Consider the following 23894-nt stretch of genomic DNA (forward strand, 5'->3'; position numbering starts at 1 on the left):
TTGAACGAGAAGCACATATGCTGCCTGAAAATTCTTTGATCAAGAAAAGCTTTCTACTCTGTTCCTTTGAATGTTCCCATCTTTATAAAATTAACCGAAGGTTCCTAAAACAAGCATTTTAGAAGGACAAATTTGTGTATGGCCAACATAAAGCCTGGTACACATGGGGAGTTCAGCGGGCTGAATGAAAAAAAAAAAGAAAATGGAGAGGTCGCCATAATAGTTAAGTGATTTTAGTGCTGCGTTCTCTCCCACGTAGTTATTGTGTTCTGACAGGGGGACTGCCCCTCCTCGCCAGAACCACTGATCAGCACTCACAGCCATTGGCTGCCAGCACTGTTTGGATGCTGGTTTTCCAGCATGCCCATTCAATAAAAGCCAGTCGTTAGATTGGCTTCTGTTGGACAGGCTGCTGTACACAGAGGCTGAATGTCGGCTGGTTTCTGTTGAATCGACTGATAGCGGCCGATATTTAGCCTGTGTGTACTAGCCTTAAGTGACTGCAGGTGCAGGTAGCTTGTATCAAGCTTACCAGCCTATCACTGACAAGGGAGTCTTTCATGCATAATATTACAGTCCTGTATGAAACTTGCCAAACAGCATTTTAGGTCTTCAAAATTTTTATGTAAAAAAAAAAAACTAAAATTTTTAATCTGAATCTTGAGGATATGTAAAATAATCAATCTCTAATTATTTATTACAGTTACTTATATCTTGTATAGCACTGTCAATTTACGCTTTACATATATATATTGTACATTCACATCAGTCCCTAACACTTAAGGAGCGTATAATCTAAGGTCCTAACTCACATTTATACATACACATACAAAAGCCAATTTAGGCAGAAGCCAATTAACCTACCAGCATGTCTTTGGAGTAATGACACATACAGCTCTTCTGTCTGTCATTCTCAGAGTGGGTTAGATATTTTGTTCCCCATCCATATAGGTGGTCATTTATATTTACCATTGAATATAGATATTCAAGAATAAATTGTTTTTTTTTTTTAAACTTTACATATTAACAAAATTTTACACCAAACTTTTTTTTTGAAGATTTTATCCAAGTAATTGAATAATTGAAACAATCGCCAACTAATTGATTTTGAAAATAATCGTTCGTTGCAGCCCTAGAATATAAATTATGATCTGAAAGGGGTAGACCATGTTTTTACTAACCGAAGGATTGAAGGTTACTACAAAGAGAAAATTCTTGGTTTATAATCTTATACAAGCAAAACCAGACCTTTTTGTATGTGTTCTCCTTTTTTTATATTAAAAACGGCCATTACACTTCACAAAATCAAAAAAAAATGTACTCTAAACGTTTACAAACTTAGACTGTCATGTGTTTCCCAGAAAACAAAGCATCTGTCAATGACTCAAGTGCTTTAATATCAAAAGGGTTAATTGCAAGTATTTAGTATTCTGAGAGATTATTCTGTGGAAATAGCAACAATCTAACTACAAGATGACCGTTCATCTGCATAGAACTATCTGACTCCAGAAATCTTGTGACAGTGCAGATGTGACAAGACTGTTGTTCAGTGACCTCTCTGGCCTTTGTAAAGGAAGAAATGTGGGGGAAGCAGCGGATAGAAACATTCCCTAAAATTGGGCTGTGAAGTTTGTATGCACTGCCCACTGTTAAACAGATTACCTCTAATGAAGTGTCTAATGCTCAGGGCTTGTCAGCCTAATCAACAGAGGCAGATTTACCCCATCTCACAGAGCAAACCCCTGGCCCTCTGGCCTTGGACAGCCACTATGGTCCTCTCTCTCAGGGAGGCGCCTGGCCCTAACCAAGCCAGACAGTGTGTGATCTGACATGCAAATATAGGTCATTGCATATGTAAATGTGTGATTACAAACTCGCATGCCAAAACACATTAGCCAGAGTTTGGACTCAGCATGCGGCTGTCACTGTGTCTTAGAGACTCACGCTAATCTTTGTCAAGTTCAAGTGCGTTCTCAAAGTGGGGGGAAAGAGCTATGAATTGTCTAATCACATTTTTATTAATTTACTGCATATGTCTGTGGTTGCATGACAGATTTACTGTAGGCCTTTATATCTATATATCTATATCTATATATATCTTCAGTATACAGATATATATCTATATATATATATATATATAGATATATATCTATCTCTTCAGTATACAAAGGCCTACAGTAAATCTGTCATGCAACCAAGTGTGTGTGTGTGTATGTGTATATATATATATATATATATATATATATATATATATATATATATATATATATATATAAATTTATTTTTTTGCACAAACAGATGTTAGTGTTGTCATAATCAATAATATAATTTACCTATTTTTCCTTTTCCTTTTTGGATAAGAGCTTGAGGTTTTAACAGGTGTCAGTTGGGTGTCCCATGCAACATTTATCAAGTTGAGTTCAGTGATGGTGCCCTAAGATAAATACTTTGGGATTTTCTGAGTCAGACATAAAGGTTAAAGAATTTTAAACTCCTGAATGTCACATATACCTCCACAGGATACCCTGTGCAGCACAAAAAAGGCTGAATACTTTATTTTGCTTTAGACGGAAAGAATACTCTTGGTGAGGTCATTGCAATAACCTGTCAAGACTCACTGACATGCAGAGATTTCTCTCTAGAAGACTGCTAAAAAGAACTCACGTTTGTATTCAGGCTTGTGTACTGCATGTTACATCATTCCAAGCTTAAAGGATAGATATTAAAGAAAAAAAACCCCATATGGCTTAAAGTGGTATTAAACTCAAAACAAACCTCTTATTTTGCAGCTTTCCAATTCTTAGTTATGGTGGCTGATTTTTTTTTTAATTTTATTTTTAACAGTTGTTCAAACCAGTCAGCCTTTTATTGTTTAAAGTTATTCTAAAGGTTTTTTTTTTTTAAATAACAAACATGTCTATAGTTACTTGCTATGTGCAATGGTTTTGCACAGAGCAGCCTATATCCTCCTCTTCTTCGGTCCCCTGCTGGCGCTCCTGGCTCCTCCCTTCTTTTGGGTTCCCCCACAGGAAGCAGCTTGCTATGGGGGCACCCGCTGCACCATGTGTCCATTCACATACGGAGTCGCTGCTCAGCCCCACCCCTTCTCTTTTCTTATTGGCTCACTGGCTGTGAATGACAGTAGTGGGAGCCAATGAGGAGAGGGAGTCCCAGGATAGCCAAGACTCCACTGTACATTGCTGGATCGAGAGGGGGCTTAGGTGAAAAATTTTTTTAAAAAAAATCTGTAACTGCTTAAAAGGTGTTAGCAGGAGTTTGGCTTTAATTTTTTAGTCAAGTCCATCTAAGGACACTTTCCAACCCGGTCCACCTGTCCAAAGGTCTGTCTTTTGCTTCTCCATCCAGAGTGATGACGCAATAAGGCAGTTTGTCACTGGCTGAAACACCTGATGTAAATAAAGGGAAAAAAGCCTTAAAAACAACTAATGCAGCCACCACATTTAGCAGTCATAAATGTTGTAATTTTTCTTTCTTTTTTTTTTTTATTAAAGCAAAGGGCCTTTTCATTGATGATGTGAACTGTAAAAGTGACAGAAAGGAATGCACCATCCTTGAATAGTGGTGTACACTGGTCTATCTGCCAACAAACCTTATATTTCACTGACAGGAGAACTTCGTAGATTTTGCTGCTGCTTTATCTGCCTACTACTTCCAAACAGTGAGCTAGCTGTTTGCATGTTGTATAAATGTTGACCTCCTTAACCCTTTCGCTGCCAGGCTCTGCACTCCACTTTTAAACTCAGGCGGCCAGGCCATTTTTGCAATGTTTCCATTGTTTTTTTTATTTTTATTTTACAGCTTTCAGAGTTTATGCTAGGCCCCCCAAACCATATATTTTCTGAAAGCATAGGACCAGTAGAATAAAAAGAAGGTGCTACTGATTTTTTAGGCCCTGTGATATTTGTGCAAATGTTTCTCAAGTCAAAATGTTTGCTAAAAATACACTAAAATTATTATTGAATGGCAAAATCTACAAAATTCCTGCTAAATATAAAAGTTAAAAATGTATTGAGGAAATAAATAACAAATATTTGCAAATTTTAAATTGCACCTTTTTTTGTGAAATGGGGAAAACTGAAGGTACGCGAAACTGTAAATAAAAACCATTTACTCTCAAAATCTGAGGTTCTATTTTTTCACTTACAACTTTCAGAATTTGTTAAAAAAAAAAAAAAACCCCAAGACCATATATTTTCTGAAGGCACACAACCTATAGAATAAAAAAAGAAAAAATGGTACTGATTTTTTTTTTAGGCCCTGCAGTAGTTTTATGTTCATCAAATTACTATTTTCACTTAAAATACACTAGTCATTAGTGGATACATACATGGCAACATTTACAAAATTTGTGCTAAATTCCTACTAAATATAAAAGCTAAAATTGTATTGAGTTAATAAATAACAAATATTTGTAAGTTTTAAATTGCTCCTTTTTGTAAAATGATGGCAACAGAATGTGCACAAAACTAAATAAAAGCCATATAGTTCCAAAATCTGGAGGTTACCACTTTTCACTTACCGAATTTGAAAAGACAACCCCCCCCTCCAAACCATACAATTTCTGAAAGCACATGACCTGTAGACTAAAAAAAAATGATACAGATTTTTTTTAGGCCCCGCAGTAGTTATGAAAATGTTCATCAAATCGCTTTTTTACTAAAAATACACTAAAATCATTAATGCACACAAACAACATAACTTTTTTTCATTCCTTCTATAGCAGAGTGGGGAGAACATTTCTTAAAAAAAAAAATAGCAGCTGCGGGAGGTGAAGAGGCTGAAGACAGGAAAGGGAGGGAAGCTGCAAGGGGGTGGGGGGGGGGGGGGGGTTACTTTTGAAGTGTATAGCTCTGATCAGTGGATTGTTTGCTGAACAAGCAGATAGCTCTGCTTAGTGACTGAGTCTGCTGAACAGTTCTGCTATAGGGTCCATGAGCTTTATAGCAGAGGAGGAATGGCGGTCCATATGGTGTACGGACCTGGCCTGCTGGAGGCAGTGCTGTAGGTCCCTATGCCGTATGGACCTGGCTGTGAAAGGGTTAAAGGGTCTGCTGATGATCTGTCTGTCCTTCCAAGGGCTACCTGCCAACTTGTACACAGATCCAGTTTTAGCTAAATGGACTACCACTTATAGCTATTGGTTCTTTGCTCCCTGTCAGTAACTGCCATTGAATTGTTGGTGCTATGTGTCCAGTGCAGATTTAGTTGTCTGTCCTGCAACTCACTGTACTTTAATGTGGATGATGTAGTTCAAGTATTGTAGTCAGAGACTCCCATGCATCTCCATGATCCCTTTTCTGGATAGTTTGTTTCCTAGCCCTTGGACATTACAGAGCAGTTTCCTCCTAAACTTGCCTTTCCTTGCAACAATATCAACTAGTTCTCTATTTCATCTGATACTGTGGTTTGCTTCAACTAGGAATGCTTTCTTTAGGATTGCTTTGCAACTTTGTTGTGCTCTGTGGATCCTAGAGAGGAGAGCATATATAAGACAGCAAGTAGAGGGAACTGTATAGCATCCATGTATAGATTCCATTCAGTTTAATCTGGAGTTGTGTGGTAGTTGGTAATAGGCCGTGCACCTGAAATTTACTTCAGCTAAATAGATGGTCTCTCCCAGTCAACATTTCAAGAACCGTTTTCTTTTTACTATTGCATAAATAGATTTTCATGGGTACACAGCCAGAGTCATATTTTTGACAACTCTTATGCATGGTTTTTTATAGAATGTTAGTAGATTGACAACCTTGACTTTTTTATTTAAAGGTTTTGAACTTGTCATTTCATTTATAAAGCAGTGAATGACTTGATCACAATGTATTTGTCAATGAGCACACACTGTAGTTGTAAAAGGCATTCAGTTGATTGAGCCCTGTGTGCTGCACATCTAGATTTCCCATACTTCAATGGGAAATCAAGGTCTAAGTAACACATTTTAACTGCTTGTCCTGGCAGGTGAATTATCAGCAGGTTATCAGCAATTTTCCATTTATTCTTGGGAAAGAAACACTGCTTCCTGATTTGCACTTGCCACCACCCACATTTTCTGCACGTTTAATAAGGATTTTATATGTAAAATTGCAATTTGCATTTCCTTCTCCATCCAGCAAAGTTTCATATAATAAATCAAGGCCTTGTAAAAGTGCATTACAAAACGTGGAAAATTTCAAGAGGTATGAATACTTTTTCAAGGCACTGTAGTTTATTATGCATCTTACTAATTATTACGTACTTTTTTTTCATTTTCAAATTTTTCATATATTTAGAAGCCACTGCGACCAGACATGGGATATAATACGCTGGCAAATTTCCAGATTGAGAAGAAAATTGGCAGGGGTCAGTTCAGTGAAGTATACAGAGCCACATGCCTTTTGGATGGAGTCCCTGTTGCTTTAAAAAAAGTTCAGGTATATTGAATTTCGTTTTTTTTAAAACATATCGCTGTATTTTGTTGCTCAGCATTTGCCCCACTGTTCCTTTTCTACTTGTAGTTGAAGTTTGCAGACGAGGTTTAAGGAAAAATATTTCAAAACACTTGGCTGAAAAAATGAATCCTAGCCTATACTATCCTGTGTTTTAAAATATGAAAGTTAACTGTTGGGTATTAGGGCAGCTTAGCAAATCCTGCCTGAGGAGTAAGTAGTCAACTGCAAATAATTTTAAAAAGTTGTAAGGCTTAGACCCCGGTTGCACTGGGTGCGACTTGGCATGCGACTTGCAAGTTTCATGCCAAGTTGCCCTATTGTCCGCAATTGCAGCGGTCATATCGGTGCGGTTCCGACTTGATCGAAGTTGCACCAATTTCTAAAGTAGTACATGCACTACTTTTTGGTGCGATTTGTATAGACCTCTGTGTCAGATGTCTTGGAAATTGCACCTGAAATCGGCATTGTCCCCCAACTTTGATATTTTGCGACTTACAGTTAAGTCGCTCAATTTCAAAGTCGGGCTTGATGTGACTGGGGTGTTATGCAAAAACCATACCTTAGTGACTTCTCTCATTTAAAAGGGATAGCTGGGTGCATTTTCAGTCATTTTATGTTTTAAATTGTTTTTACAATGTTAAAGCAGAGACCCAGCCAAGAACCTGAAAGATAGAAACTAATAGCCTCTAAAGGAAAACCTGAAAAGGTTTTGCAGCAATGATTACCTTTAATCGAGAGCTGCCACCTGCTCTACTTCTTTTTACCATTAGATGTCCTTAGCCTGACAGCCCGAATTATTCAGCCCACTTCCTGTAAGCCAAGGTTGTTATGGACCCCACAGCCTGTGGCTGGACAGTGAAAGGTAGGAAGTGCAGTGAAGACCTCGGCTCTCTGTCACTCTGCTCTCTTCTCATATCAACATGCTCTATGTGAGAACACAAACTGATCGCCTCCTTGTATTTTTTTTCTTCCTCTTACTGTACACACTCCAAGTCTACTATAGAGGACCCGCAAATGCTTATCCAACACATGTTTTTACACTGTTTGCTTTAACTAAAAATAATTTGATGGCAAAACTATATATTTTTTTCATTTTGGATAGCGTAAGGGAGAGTTGTAACCCTTATCAGTTTTTTTGTTTTTTGTTTCCCCTTTCCCTGAGATTTCCCTTCACTTCTTGTCCCATAGTCAAAACAGACAGTCACCAGGGACACCAAAACCGTGTATCTTTAGTCAGTTGGACACTGGCAAGCTTTTAAGGACAAGCCCACTAGGTGCCTCCCCTTTAACCTTACCCCACTCTGCGGGTCCTCAATTTTGTGCTAGTGTTGGAAAGAAGTGGACTTTTTCTCCTTCTCTGAGAAAAATAAACTTTAGCTTAACTAGTTTATTCTTTTTATTATACAATTTCCCAATTTACCTGTATGGCTGTGACTGTAAGTTTAATCACAGTACAAGTTAATTGTTAGATCAACTTCTGTCGAATGGACAATTTAAATAAGTTTGATGAATTCTGCAGTCAATGATTAGCGTTTTCTGACAGTACCAGCTCTCGCTGTCTGAATACAATGTCCCGGTAGGAGGATTACTCCATCCACCTAATTTTGTGAATGGAGGAATCTGGGGTTTTTTTTTTTGTTTTTATGCCAGCCAGGTTGCTGTATGAAAAATAAATACTCATCATTGTCCAGCTTACGACTGGGGCTGGCATACCTCTTGATTAATAGAATCCATACTGGGAAGTAGTGCCCTTCAAAAGTAAACCAAGGGAAAAGGACCAGTCACTTGATTTATTAGTAATTCTGCTATGCTGCATGTTGTCTGTGTGGAGGCAGTCTTGTTAGAGCTTTGCTTCCTATTATCAGACCTGCATCTACGATGACTAGTGATCTGATTATTGGTTATGTAATTATCACAAGGCAGCAGAGGAGGTGGAGAGAGCATTAAAGTATAACTAAAGGCATAATTTTTTTTTTTTTTGGGTGTGGAGAGTGATTAGAATACCTGTCAGGTTTTTATCACTGTCTGTGTTCCCATTAGGGAGATTCACCCTCTTTATTTATCCTGTTTGCCATCATCCCCTAAAGTGAATAAAAAAGAAAATCCCAAACTTTGGCTTTTCCCCAGAACAGGAACCCTGGGGATATCTTCCAATGAGGACTCTTGTCTGGTGTCCAGGGTGATAAACTATGATCCCCTTACTTTAGATGAATTTTCTCTCTCCCCAGTGGGACACGGGTGACAAAAATAAACCTTACAGGGGTTATAACCCTTTTATACTCTATCCAAAATGGAAAAAAAAGTTTAGCCTTTAGTTCTACTTTAACCCTCAGGTACAGCTCACTCTCCAGAAAATCTTTTAAAAGAACATTTAGGAAAAACGGGGTGATTTCCCCAAATCCCATGCCTAATCTCTAAGGATCAGCAGTCATTAGAGAGGGGAGTGGGTGGGATATGCCTTAAATGTTCTCACATAGCGGATGTGAAACTATGAGACTATAGGAATGGCGGGGCCATGATGGTCCCACATGCCTGAAAAGGCACTGCTTTTCTTCCAGGAGATATTCAAAACAAAAATTGCACATCATTACTGAAGGTCTCCCGGAATGTTATATTTTTCTTTAAACCATTATTTAGTGACTTCTTTAACCACTAGTTTCTTCAGAACAAAAACCTAAATTACAACATTTAAACAAGCTCAATTTGCAGAGAGGTTCCAGCAGGATCACATTGTGAGCAGCTGCATTGACAAGCAACTGTGTGCCCTCTTATTTCATAATGTGTCCTGCTAGAAGGGAGCTGTCACAGTAAAGATGTGATCGTCCCTTTCCCTAAGGGCAGCTCACAAGCTTTACCTACTTGAAAAGCCTGTTGTGACCATTTTCATGTAGCCATCTTAAATTTGTAAAATATAAAATGCAGAAAAGCCAGAATCTGAATTTTACCACATGTTGCCTTCATAGAAAGGGATTCTGTTCAATAAAATTGCATGGATACACTGATCAAAATATGCTAGTGTTTATGAGCTGACATTTTATTCTAGCTTTTAAGCTTCAGCAGATTACTTTGTTAGTACGGATGTGTTTTTTTTTCTTTTCTTTATGGCATATATAGTTTGTATAATTCTTAAACTGGCCTCATGGTAATTTCCCATACAGGTTAATCCAGGTGCTGCATTTATGCTTCCTTATTAACAGTGTCTTTGTAAATAAAATCATGTTCATCTTTATTTAATCCCGTGCAGATTTTTGATTTGATGGATGCCAAGGCAAGAGCTGACTGTATCAAAGAGATTGACCTGCTTAAGGTAAACACTTTTTGAAGCACCCCTAAGATTGTTTGTAGTATATGCTTTTTGTGTGAAATCTGATGCTTTGATGATTTTGCTTTTCCCTTCGTCTAGCTGAGCCCGTTTTTCCAATGTGCCACATAAAGGCTTTGAACCGCTTATTCTTCACATCTCCTATGAACTTGGCATCTTTAAATAAGAGAGGAAAGATGTTTACATCTTAAGATAAAACTGCATTAAAGTTCCCTTTGCTCTTCCTTTACTACATGCACAGTGGGATTATATGTTGCCCTCAAACTTTTTTGTTACCAAGATAACATTGTGCAGGAGTGTTCTTTTGAAGGGTAATCCAGAATTTTGGTGCATCAGAAAAAACATACTTTTGTGTTCATTTTCAAGATTCTGTATGTTGATCACTTTTAATAGGATACCTCAGAATTATGTTAAATGATTACATATAACTGGTCTAATATTTTTTTTTTTTAATTAGGCTAAAAGTAAGCAGTGGCATTAGATATTTATTTTTCTCCTGATGATACACTTTACCTGAGAGACGATAATCCTACATACCTAGTTGTTGTAATAGCTGATCTTTAAAGTGAAACTCCACCCAAAAAGGGGAGTTCCACTTTAAGGCCTCTTTCCTGCTCCTTTTTTACATTAGCCTTTTTTGGTGATGGCCGAGGACTGAGCACTGTCCCCGGCGCCCCCTCGGATGAGCACATCACTGGATCCTTGTATAGAGATTTGACAGGTGGGTTTTCTCAGCTGTCAACTGTCTTCAGGAGAGTGGACACTTCACTCAGGAGTGTTTGAGGAGCACTGCCGATGGTTTAGAATCCTGGATGTGGATCTTATTGGTTCAAAGGGTGCACAGGCTTGTCCTCAGGACCAGGGATCCTCAAACTTTTATGGTGGATGATCTGGTGATGGGACCAGTTCTGCCCTCCTGTCGTTACAGCTTTTACCTCCTGGGATTCTAATCGCCCTCACCTGGTCCTGCCCAGCCCAGGAGTACTTGGTACATTTCAAATATGTCAACAGGTAACCCTTGGACCTTTCCAGGTCAATCTTTCCCAATGTGGCAATGTACCATTTCCTTCCATTATAGTCGCAGGCTTTAACAGCGTGGCTGTTGAAGCCAGGGTCCTAAGGGACAGGAGAGTCTCTGATTTAGTTATTCTTACCTTGCTGAAAGCTAGCAAGGTGACTTCTAGGAAGATTTACAACAGAATTTGGAGGTCTTATTTTTCCTGGTGTTCGGCAGACAAGAGTCCCTCTTTGTGCTTCCTGTAGGCCCAAGCAACGATCACGCAGATTATAAACCTGCCATCTCTTGAAGAATCCTTTTTGGGGTTTTTTCTCAAGTTTATGGGCTAAAAGGACAAGTTTCACCATTTTCAGTTATGGCTCATTCTACCAGAAGTGTTGGTGCCTCCTGGACAATTTATCATCAAGCTTCGGTAACTCAGTTTTCTAAGAGCTGATATCTGGTCTTCGATTCATGCTTCTATGAAGTTTTACTAAGTGGATGAGCCACTGAGGATGCTATCTTTTGGTTTCATATTTTGCAGGCTGCTTCAAGTTCTAGCAAATCTAGCCTGTTCTGGTTTAGTTTTTTTGGGGCTTGTTGCTGTGTTGCCCTTGTCTCATATTTGGTTCTTTGGGACATCCTTGTCATAATGGAGATTAATATACCATGCGTCCTGGGATGCATGGTAAAGAAAATGTTTTTTTTTTGTGTGTTTTTTTTTTGCTTTACCTGTAAAATCCTTATCTTAATCATACAGTACAGGTCACAGGCATTTTATTCATACACCATGGGTTTTAGGCTCGTAGCTTTAGGTGATTGGGGCACCTCCCCTATAACCTGATCCCACTCTGTGAGTCTCCTCTTTTTCATTAGTGTTTGTAGTTGGACCTTTTTTCTTCCTAGAGAAATCAGCTTCATTATATTTTTTTTTTCCTGTATTAAGAATTCTTCAGTCAACCTCACTGCCTTCTAATGCCTACAGAAAAGCAGTGTATCCGGATCGGTGCAACATCTTTAAAATCTTGGGAATCCTACCTGGACCCCATACCATAAGTGTGGGAACAGCATGTATTGGTGCTTCGGGCATGGCATCCTGTGTGTGGCGCTCAGCTTGGCACTTGGTGCAGTGTTTTGTTAGCTGCAGGGTGCTAATAAAGGTCAAGAACTGTGGTCTATTTCTTTGGAACCCAGTCCCTGAAGACCTCCTTGGGACTATGCCCACCGGGACAGTTTATATTTATATACAGTTTACACTTTATATACAGTCCAGCATCAAGAATCGGTAAGACAGGGTTACCCTGTTTCTCTACCTGTTACTGTGTAAAAAGGGGGTATGTTTGGGAAGTAGTCACTTAGTAGCGTAAACCTTTCAAACTTGGCGCTACAATTCAGATAGAGGTCAGTCTCAGGTGAATGACAAGGAGGTACATCACACCACTGTTCGCACATTTTAACACCACTTCTGCCTTGATTTTTTATAAGGTACTCGGGCACTTTCTCCCACGACTATTCATTGCGGGATGGGCTGCACATTGTTTACTGTGTACCAGAAATGAAACGCTTGCCCTTTCTCCTAAACTGTACTCTGAGAGGTTGACCCTGCTGTCTCTGCCCTCAACAAATGTTTCACTGTATCAGTTGAATATGTTCCATCTTTTAAAGATTCTGCTGACTGAAAGTTTGAGATGCTCTTGAAAACTCTCATTAATCTTGCAGGCCCAGCCCTGCAACCAGCTTTTGCTGCCATTTCTGTATGTCAGACCACAGCTAACTGGACTAGAACAATGAACAACAAACATGACCCTGTTTTCCAGCATTGTGAGGTTGCAGAGCAATTACAACAACTTCTCTCTGCTTTTTTTTTTGTGTAGATGCCCTGGCACACATTTTGAAACCTGTATCCAGAATGGATCTAATCTCTATTTGTATGCACAGAATCCTCTGGCTAAAGGCTTGGACAGCAGAAGCTGCTTGTAAGAGGTGCTTCACATGCATGCATGTCAATTTGGTGAGACACGTGACCAATTTATTAAAGGTCACAGGTGGGAATGTTTTGCTTCCCCAGAGAAAGGTTCCAAGACCCCCTTGCCAAGGGGCTCCTGGTTCCTCTAAATTTAGAGCACTTTCACACTCTTCCCAGGCTTCAGCTTCAAAACTTAAGTTCATCCTTTCTTTTGTGGCACAGGACTTGGCCCAAAAAGGACCACCAAGCCCTTCCCAAAGCCCTCTTCGCAATGAAGGGGGTGCCCTCACTCCTAACAGTGGGGAAACAGCTGTTGCAGTTTGTACCTCTCTAGGTCACAGATGTCCCAGATCTGTGGGTTCAATCAGTGCTTTCATAGGGACACAAGATGGAGTGTAAAGCTCTGCCACCTCACCATTTTTCTTCTTTCAAATCATCCAAAACCTGTCCAAAAAAGGACAGTCTAATGCAGAAGGCCATGAACCATGTGTTGTCCCAGGGAGTTGTACCAATACCACTACAAGACAGGTTCAACGGATTCTACTCAAGCCTGTTCATGGTACAAAAGCCCAATGGCGTTATCTGTCCTATCCTGGAGTTAAATTCCCTCAGAAAATTACCTCACATTCCAAATTTTCAACTGGAATCTGCAAGGGCAATGAAACGAGAATAAAATGTACTCTCAGGGTGTTCACAAATATCTTAGCACCACTGTTTGCCAATTTTAGAATTCGGGGCATCGAGGTGACATGCTATCTAGATGACTTTCTTCTGAAGGATTAATTTCCCTTACAACTCTCAGGGAATGTCCAGTTCAGTTGCTTTGGGCCTTTGGCTGGGTGTTCAGTTTAAAAAAAAAAAAAAAAAAAAATCTGCTCTCCAGCCTTCAATGCACCTAGGTCCTAAATACATCCCAGACAAAGATCGGTCTTCTAGAACAGAAAATTCTTTCTCTAAGAGCTTATGCTTGACAACTAAGATCCAAAAGAAATCCCACAGTGAGGTGCAAACCTCACTGTGGGATTTCTTTTGAGAGTTTTGGGTCTAATGGTGGCCTCTTTCGTGGTAGTACCTTTTGACAAATTTCTATGACCTGATGGCCAATTTAGGAATTCTCCAGTTTAAAATCCTATCCCCTTGTCGTTAGAAACTCACTGTCCAGCGATTTCTGTCACTTCCTAGGATTAGACAACTGTGGCAGGCAGACTATATCAGGTGCCACCACTTAAACCTAAAGCAATGGTCTCTTCATCCAGATGTGTTTTGCTTTGTTATGCCAAAAATGGGGGATTCCAGATATGCATATCCTGCCTTCCAGATTGTATCAAGAACCAGGGATTGTTTAGCTGTGGTCTTGGTTGCCCAAGGTAACCCCTGCTCTCAGTTCAGGCCAATTTATGCCTTACATCCACTGAGCAATCTTGACAGTAATTTATTTATTTTTTTTTATTTTTTCAAACCTGGCACACAGACATACTCAGACTTCTGGCAGATGACCCCGGCCTTTTCCCAACAGGCTAGATCTACTAATTTAAAGTGTTACTAAACCCAGGATCCTACATTCACTATATCTGGTCTCCCACAGTACACAGAACATGGAAATGCAATTATTTTATTAAATATAAGCTGATAAATACCTTTTATCATCAGCAATTAGAGCAGTCTTGTGGCTTCTGTCAGTGTCCAGCAGAGCATTGGTTAAAGCTTGTAGGAGTTTTCATTCTCCCCTACGAGGATGCAGGACCCCTGACCCTTTGTCTGAACAGTGCTGATTGGCCCTGTGATTACATGCACTTTCCCAAGAAAAACAAAACCCTCTCTAGCAATACACACCAAACTGAGCATGTGCAGAGTGACTCCAAACCTCTGTTCTGTAAGGAGATAATTAGGTATTTAGGGGACAGGGGAGGATCAGAGAAGAGAGAATCAAACCGCCCTTTTGCACAATGTGGATTAACCACCTAAGCTTCACAGTGAGTATATAAGCATGCTTTACTACATATACAGATTGATTTTGCTGTTGAGGGTTTAGTAACACTTTAAGGCCCTCTATTCCACCCTGATTCACAGTCTCTATCTTTAATGGAGTTTCCTACTATGCTAAAAGCAAAGAAGAGGTACTCCCAGAAAGGCATTTCACCTGGTGTGAGCACAGTCATTTCAGTCTGAGATTACTCTGCCTCACATCCTGGCCATCCTATGAACATGTCTTGACCTAAATCTAGCTCTTAGCACCATGAAGGGGCACGTTTTGGCTTTATCCTTCACTTTTCAAAGGCCTTGTGCTTCTTATTTCCTTTTAAAAACTTTTACTATAAGAGTTTCACATATCAGGCCCCTTTTACAGCATCCTGTGCTTCTCTGGGACCTTCACTTGGTTCTCTATGCGTTGCACAAACCACCTTTTAAACCCACCAGTGATATTTCCTTAGAGAATATTGCCAGCAAAGTAGCCTTTCTGGTGTAAAGAGCCCTTCCTTATACATCACATTGACAAGATTGTATTAATCCCTAGATCATTCTTTATTCCAAAGGTGGTTTCAGCATTCCATCTCGGTGAGGACATTGATCTACCATTCTTGTGCCCTGCTCTTAAGCACACAAAGGAAATCTCTTTACATTGTGTGGATTAAGTCAGGGCCATTAGCATGTACCTAAATGCTTCTGCTTCCATTATAAAAATAGATTGCCTCTTTGGTCTGTCCTCAGGTACCTGCAAAGGGTACTCCTCTTCAAAATCCATCACTTCATGGTGAATAAGGGATTTGATTGCTAGAGCTTATGCCTGAGCTCTTATGCGCACTCTCCACTAGATCTTTTGAAGTGTCCTGGCCTTTAGGTCCTAAGCCTCTGTTGTCCAATTCTGTAAGGCTGCCAGCTGGTTTTGTGTTCTTACTTTTTCAAAAACTTATCAGGTGAATATTTAATATTCTGTTGACAACTTTCAGCCACAAGGTTCTTGCAGTGGCTCTCTGTACCTGGGTGTTTCACCCGTTTTTGGGCCTGATGGCACAGTTCTGTTTGACTATTAGTAGTATTATGATTACACAGGATTTGCCAACCGTTTGCACAGTGCTTTACAATCTAAAGGGAGAATTTACAATATAATAGGCTAGTTTTTGACCACCTTTCCTATTCATTGCTTGGGGGGCATCCTGTGGTGTATGAATAAGATGTCTGTGTACTATAGAATTAAGATCAGAGGAATTTTGAATCACCTGTAAATTCCATTTCTTAGGGTACAGGACACAGGCTAAACTCTGTTGGCTCTGCATCGCATTCTGTAAAATGGAGGGCTCAGAGTGGGGTAGGGATATAGCAGGGGTGCCCCAGGGTGCGTGTCCTTAAAAGCTTGCCAGTGTCCATTCACCTGAAGGTACGAATAATGTAGGAATAAGATACCTGTATCCTGTTCTGTACTCTAAGATGAGCAATTTGCAGGTATGCCAAAATTCTTCTGCTCTTGGAGTTCATCGCAGGGCACAGGGATCCCACCCCTCTGTCTTTGTGGTTTATAGACTGCTACAAAATCTGAATCCTTGTGTAATGAGGAGGGGTTATACCTAGGTGGTAATTTCCTGTATTTTTTGCACTGTCCAATCATCTGCAGGTGGCAGTATAACCCTTTAGTAATGGGAATGAAGATACCCTGTGTCTTGTGAGGTACACCAAGAAAGGCATTATACAGTTAAACCAAAAATCAATTTTTCAGGGAGCATCAGCAATGATGATACCTATATTTTTTATACCAGGTGTGATATACCTAACCAGGACAGGGGCTTTTGGAGGGGACTGCAGGCTAGTCTCTTGCCTACTGACCATGGCCCTGGCATCTAAGGGGGCTGTATTATTTGGTGGGTGCCTAGGGGGACCTTTGGAAAAGTTTACTTTTGGATTCAAGTCCATGTCTCCCCAAAACACACTGAGAACTGGAGGACAAGGACACAGATTTGGGGTCTCTGTGCCCAAACTAGCATTGACTGCTTCCACCCCCCTCCTTCCTATATTTAGAGACTCTAAGAAGATGTTGATATGTTCAGCTCAAAACAACCTCATGCTGAGGACTCTTGCTCTAATCTCTTTATTAAGCTGTTATGTGTTTACTCCCATTGTGTCCCTCTTAGGTGTGCATTCCCATTGTTAATTGAGTCACCAATTTGTTGGCAAGTCCTTCTGGAGGTACCTACATGATAGGATTAGACTGATGTTGGCTTCACCTCATTATCTAGGATGTTTAATTTTTGTTTTATTGTGGGGTGTGCCCCTATTTCTGCAGTGTATAGAAACTGTATTTTTTTCTAAGCTAGTCTCCTCTAGTCTTGGTTGCAATGCCCAGCTAATAATACCTTGGTACTATGACCTAGTGGTGAGGAAGCGGGTCTGACGGAATCACACAATTGGGGGTGACAGGTGTTCTGTCACATTATCCCTATATTTCTTATACCAGGTTTATTTATTTTTTGGGTTAACGCAAACTTACAATTCGAGGAGTTTGTGGTGGTTTCATAATTTTTTGAAAGTGTAAGACAAACTTGTTGACCAACAAATCGAACACAAATTCCACTTAGCCCAAGAAATGGTTCTTGAAAAGGTTAGGCTGTGCAACCCAGACATGGTAAGATGGGTCCTATGTAACCATATTTATTTTTGTGCCTGTAGATTAGCTTTTGTTAAAGTGTTAAAGTTATTCATTTATAAAGGAATTACTAAAGATATGATAAAAGTATAGAATTAAGACATCAGGTAGAGTTACCCGCGGTAAACAAAACCTGAATGGAACATGGTATGTTGGAGATGGTTATGTAGTTGGACATGTACTTTGGTTTAAAGATTAAGAACGTATTCATATTACTGTAATTTCTCTGTTGATCTTTAAGGGACACAACATTCAGAGACAGTTGAAATATAGTGCTGCCTGCAGAGGATTTTGGACACTGAGATTTAACCCCTCCTTTTTTTGTGCTAGTGTCTTAGGAGGATGGATGCATTTTCTGTTCTGAGAAACCTTTAAAGATTAACTCCAGAAAACAAAATAGTCCTTCCTTGCCATGGGGCTGTCCTGCACTGTAAGGATTAACTGCTTAATTAGTGTAGTGACCATGAAATTCACTGATAACATATCTGATCCTCCACTGCTTCGGGAAACTACACTCTCATCCGACCATGGACTGTCCTTTGGTGTCCTCATGTCCAATGCAGAGCTATTGGCCCTGCATCAATCAGTCTTGATGAAGACCTTAGACTGCCAGAGCGCAGAGGCAGCAGGGACCCATCTACCAGAGGAAGCTGCAGGAGTTGAAGATTAGGTAAACCTGCTTTTCACAGTCATCTAAGTCATCTAGGCATAAACAAGCAGGCAATCCTTGCAGTGTGGACACAGCACTACAGCAAGGGTGGACTTTAGCTTTCCAGAGTTCAACTTTAACTTGTTTCATTAGCCGTTTTCCTTTATCTTCAAGTTATATTTGCTTAAATCAAGACTACTACAAATACACAGCTTGAGCTGCTCTTTTTAAGAGGCTATCCAGATTGGTATATCCTCAGCAATAGATTTGTAGGTCATACCAGGACCTGACTGGACAATTGTAGGGCCTGCCTGAAGTCTGACCTTTTAATGCAGGGCTCTGTTGTACTTTCCTGACCTTTGTATGCTGTTAAATTTCTAGATTCAAAGCTGCGACCCAATCTATAAAGTCTTATTTATGAGTAGGCCATGAGGGCCAAATATTGTGAGCTATATTTATTGGGAGTTGCTGAGTGCTGTTTTTACCCGTTTTCATTAATTTACATGAAAAAAGAATAATATGCTGAGCAAGTAAAGTGTTCTTAAACCTACACATAATAACCCAGGTGAAGAAGCCTAGGTCTCCTGTTGGAAAGACTCCTCCTTATTCTGAGGCCAAAAAGCGTTTTTTCTTTACTCCTAGACTTCAAGACCAGGCCCAAGCCAGGGGCCCAGCTTAGCCACAAGCACCGAGAATGTAAATTCGTCTTATCTGCAGGGAAGTCCTCTTCAGCATCTAGGGACACCACCACTTTTCCAGAGTAGGGGGTCATCGGTTGGCTTTTTTGATTACTTGGTCAGAGAGCATGTCAGATGTGGGTAAGAGAAATGGGTTTAGGGGCTAAAAGCTGTAGTTCCAAGCAGTACTGCTCTTGAAGATCTTTTAAATCAAGGCATTATTGCCAACAACAGAAATATTTAAGGGTTTTTATTCCAGTTCCCAAAGCAAAAGGGGGTAAAGATGGCTAACCTCCAATTGTACTTTTTGTTTGGGGTGTCTCATGTAGCTCTTACTGTTCAACCACCTGTGACTCCATGGAATCTGGAATGCTTTTTGAACTTGTTTACGATATTCCCCTTTCTACCCTTACTCAGAAGGTGCTTTTCCTTGTCACATTACCTCTGTTAGGTGTGTCTGAGCTGGCAGCTTTTGCTTTTTATTGAATCCTGGACCTCCTCTCTAAGGTTGTTTCATCCTTTCGGTTCAGCTCCTTTTGTCTCTCTGTTAAGCTGCCAGATGTTTCTCGTCACTGGATGTAGTTTGTGCTGTGTGGGTTACTTTGCAGCCACTGCTTTCATTAGAAAGACTGACTCTGTCATCCATGGTGGCCCCTCACGCCTCTCAGTCCACTATTGCTCTGTTGCTCAGACAGATTGTTGCACAAGCTTTATGGTATATATTGTAGTTAAACCCCCAAACCTTAGATGTGATGGCTGCCTTAGTTTTCTTTTTTAATTTTTTAATATTTTTTTTCCAGCTTTTTTCCTTTTCTTCCTATTCTTTCTATTTTTACCTGGTGATTCAGTCAATAACACGTTTTCCTGCAACTGCTAGATCCATCAACATCTTCTTTTCCTGGCTTCTTCTGGGTGCCGGTCTCTTTGAGCTGCAGGCAGTCCCTGGTTTATTTTGTTATGTAGGCATGTTGGTGTATTTTTACAGTTACCCACCTCACAGATGCTTTTGGATATCTCTGTTGTCTGACACCTGTGTTCCTTGATGAATAATAAAGAAAATAGGATTTTTGTACCATGATACATTAAAGCTTTCGCACAGCTGTCATGAATAGCGACCATAATTTGCCTAATATGTTTTTATTATTTCAGGAAAATACTGCATTATGGCCACTAAATGGAGAAGATAATCATAGAAAAAAAATTGTTAACTTACAGGGAATTTAAGACAGCTATGCAAAATTTGAGACAGTCACACAGCAATTTTTTTAATGAATAGACCTCTAAGTGTTTAGGTACTTGATTTGCAGCAGTTTACAATAATTTGAGTATCTTTACTTTTCTTTATCAGCAACTGAACCATCCAAATGTCATTAAATATTACGCCTCTTTCATTGAAGACAATGAACTGAATATAGTCCTGGAACTGGCAGATGCTGGGGATCTATCAAGGATGATAAAGGTATGTAGGTGATGCATGGACCTAAATGGGAAAGGCTTTCACATACATAGTGGCTGTATTATTATTTTCAGGTATTCTGCTGTACAAAGTGATTGGAATGAATGTTTTTTATTTAAATGAAGTTGTTCATTAGGCTCATTTCACAAAGCAAAATAGAGATCTTTATTTTCGAAAAAGCAACTGTTCTTTTTAGTAGAGTCTAGCGTGTTTTGTACATTAGTCACCTGGCTAAACAAAATCCATGTTCTTGTTTTAATTTTTTTGCAAATTGAGCCTTCGTTTCTTTTCTGCCCTAGAGCTTGCCATGTTGCCACTTGTGGCTGCCCCTTCACTAAAACTTGTGTTAAAGCCTTGAACACAAAAAGCTATATTTGGGTGCACACTTCGATAGCCAGGTAGTCCTCTTGTGTAATAATTTGGCTAACTCCTTGATTTGACTCTTAATTTCAATTACTGAATTCTGTATGTTGTCAGAATGTAAAAATATTTGTATACATAAAAACATAAAATGTAGTTCAGAGACTTCATCACTCTTTTAAACAGAATAAAACTGAGCTGATGCCGCTCCTAATTTTACAAAAAAGGGTGCAAGCTCCTGTCAAATAGGAATGATCTCAGTTCAGGAGAGCAGCAGTCTTCAGTTCTGGTTCCCTCTGTCCCTCTTCCTCTGCAGCTCTAGCTCTAAAATTGCAAGATTTGCAAAGTGTCTGCTTACAGTGTTAGATGTGAACCATGGCTATGCCAGATACAGACATTGGCAGGTTCCCTTTAGGGGGTGTGAACCTCTTCCATTGTGTGTTGGTTTGGGAAATGGGCTGATTGTGAAATGAAGTGAAATTATGCCTTCATATGTTAACAAGCTGATCTCCATTTCATTGACATCAAACATTTTCTGATGTGTAAATCTGGTAATATTTTCCTAGGAGACAGTGTTTTCAAGCTGCAGCTTTCCTTTGGTATGTGTTTCCCATATGTGAAACACAACTTTGTTATATGCCGTTAGCAAATAAATAGAATTGCCTTTTCCACTTTGCTTAAAATTTGTTTACACCAGACATTTTAGGACTGGTTTATGCAGTCTTCTTAAAAGTAATGTTTATAGTCGTATATTAGCATACATATGTTCGTTGGTTGAAAGGCGGCCCTACTAAAGAAGGTTCATTCACTAAGCAGCGTTATTAGCAGAGTTATTAACTCTGTAGTTTTTTTTTTTTTTTAATTGCATGATCCTTTTATCAATAAAACATTAAAGTAGATTTTTACCCTTCTCACGCACTTTCCTTCACTCTCACTCCCTCCAATTCTCAAACATTCACTTTATTTACTTAAACACTTACTTTTGTGACGGAACCCTCCCTATACTTTGGTATTCTTGCTTGGCTGTGAATAACATCCTCCATTGCCTACAACCTCCTGGGATAATAACATCTCACATTCCAAGATGCCTTGGGGTACTGTACACACATATACCTTAGCACCTCAGGTGCCTGGCTTTCTCTTCCTGTTTCTTGCAGCTGATCCCCTGATGACATGCTGTGGCACATGTCCACCATCAGGGATCCATCTGCAAGAACTTGGAAGAGACAGCAGGCTCCCCATGTCAAAGAAGAAGATGGTGGTGCGAGATCAAGTGTGCCGTAGTCAAGCGGCGGATTACTACAGAACATCTCTGGATTTGCTGGGCATGTGAGTATGTTTCCTGTGATTAACTCAGTGTAAAAGTTAAAGCTGGCTAAATACTGGACTAATTTGCCTGCTTTCTTATGAACCAAGCAACATTTGCATTGCGTCTGGCCCTGTTAACAGCCTCCCGCCCAACATCTGATTTTAAAAAAAAACTGGAGGAGCCACACAGAAAATTGTTGGCCTGAACAGCGGTTGAATCCAATCAGTGTCTCCAAAGGATGAGATAACTGCATCATGCCTCCCAGATGATGTTTCCATCCACCTGTTTTTCAGAGGACATATGAAGTACTTTGCTGGATTTCTGCTTTCTCAAACGTACAGCATGCTGCTCATCTAACAAGCAGATTTTTCTGTCCCTCAATCTGAGTTCTTAGCAAATGTCTTGGCATTTCTAGAACCTTTGGTTTCTAGAGGCCAAAAACACTACATGTCCTCTTCCCCGTGACCTTGTTCAGGAATCAGAAGTGGAACCTCCTTTACTTGAAGATATGGAGGGAAGTATTGACAATGATTTTGTAGCAAGAGCAGCGGATGATTTTTCTTATGAAGGTACAAGCTTTGACCTTTTGCCAGATGCTTTCCCCTTTGTACACACTAGCCTTTGCCTAGCAGCACTAGATTATCCACAGCCAAAAAAGTTTTTTTAAAAGACTTAGCCAGTGTCTTAGTAGCCGTAGAGCCCTACGGCTACTAAGACACTGGCTAAGTCTTTTATAAAAAACTTTTTTTAAACATGCACAGATTAGTGAACCTTGAAAAGTTTTATGCTCCTCCTAAGCTTTTTTCTGATTTGTATCTTATGGAAAAGGATTTTAAAAAGAAATAGTTTACTTTGGATCCTGCTGGTTCAGTTCCTTATTAACACCTTAGGCAGCCCATACATTGATCGTTTTTTGTTTTTTTTGTTTTTTCAGAAATTTGAACAAATAAAAAAAAAAATCTGATTCCCCCATCTACACATGCAATGTGTATAGTGTAATCCTTCCGCTTTGGTACTATATGCTGTATTTGGGAAGACTTTCCTGTCGTCATGATACAATGACCAGTTTTGCTGGCTGTAGCCAGCGGTACTGATTCGGGAAAAACCCAGCAGACTGGTTGTACACAAGTCAATGGATTGACTTGTCTACAGCCAACCTGTTCATACGTAGATCAGAATTCATCCAGTTTCTATTGAACCTGCTGAATTTCTGTCCATGTATGGCTGGCTTTACAGTTTCTATGGATGATGTTCCTTACTTTGAAGATCTTTCCTACTTTAAGGATTCTATTAATAGGTGTTTTGAAGCCCTCTTGAAGGCTGAATTTGCTTCTACGGGTCTAGCCCTGCAGCCAGCAATTGCTGCCTTGTCCTTTTTGATAGACTATTGCCAAGACCAGGAACCTGTTATTTGACAAGTCTAAAGAATCTTATCTCTGTGCATATACTCAGAATTTTGTGGCTAATAGCTTGGTCTTCTGAACACGCTTGAATTAATCCACTCATGCATGACATTTCATGAATGCCTCTTATGGTAATAAATCTCACAAATTCACCAAGAAAGTGTCCTAAGTCTTCTACTTTTATGGCTTCTTCCTCTACTTAAAGAGTGGGATTTTTCCTTTCTCCCCAGGCATCAATTTCTAAACCAAGACCATCTTGCACCAGCTTCAGGAATTTCTATTCAAATCTAAGCATAGTCCCAAAACCAAATGAGGGCATCTATATTTCAAAATTCCATATGGAACCTGCAAGATCTGTTATTGCTTCCCTCAGACAAGAGGAATTTCTTGCATCAGTAGGCGTGCAAGGTACAGGTGTAGCTCGGTTTACGAATTTAATTAGTTCTGCGGGACTTTTCGTATTGCGAAAAATTTGTAAACCGAAACGAGATTTCCCATAGGAATGCATTGAAAACGAATCCATTCCGGAGGTCAGAAAAGAGTAAAAAAAAGTCTTATCTGTTCAAAACTCTAACGTGCACTTTAAAGGCACAGTACTGTACAGGGACATGATTAAAAATAAATTTGTAAATGTATTGAAAACCAATTAATCCGTTTGCATTGCGAAAAATAT

The 23894-nt window shown here is 39.6% G+C and overlaps 1 protein-coding gene across 2 annotated transcripts in view; it reads left to right on the top strand.

Moving 5' to 3' along the window:
* Positions 1-23894, top strand: part of NEK7 (NIMA related kinase 7) — a 205569-nt gene that overhangs the window by 75061 nt on the left and 106614 nt on the right. For both annotated transcript variants that reach the window (XM_089688678.1, XM_089688679.1), the window contains exons 3-5: positions 6288-6428; positions 9691-9753; positions 20042-20152. In XM_089688678.1, coding sequence (XP_089544804.1) covers positions 6288-6428; positions 9691-9753; positions 20042-20152 — 315 coding nt within the window. The remainder of the gene's footprint in view (positions 1-6287; positions 6429-9690; positions 9754-20041; positions 20153-23894) is intronic.

The sequence above is a fragment of the Staurois parvus genome, unplaced genomic scaffold, assembly GCF_062004578.1.
Source record: "Staurois parvus isolate SC_StPar_1 unplaced genomic scaffold, SC_StPar_1.0 ptg000450l, whole genome shotgun sequence".
NCBI classification, from domain to species: Eukaryota; Metazoa; Chordata; class Amphibia; order Anura; family Ranidae; genus Staurois; species Staurois parvus.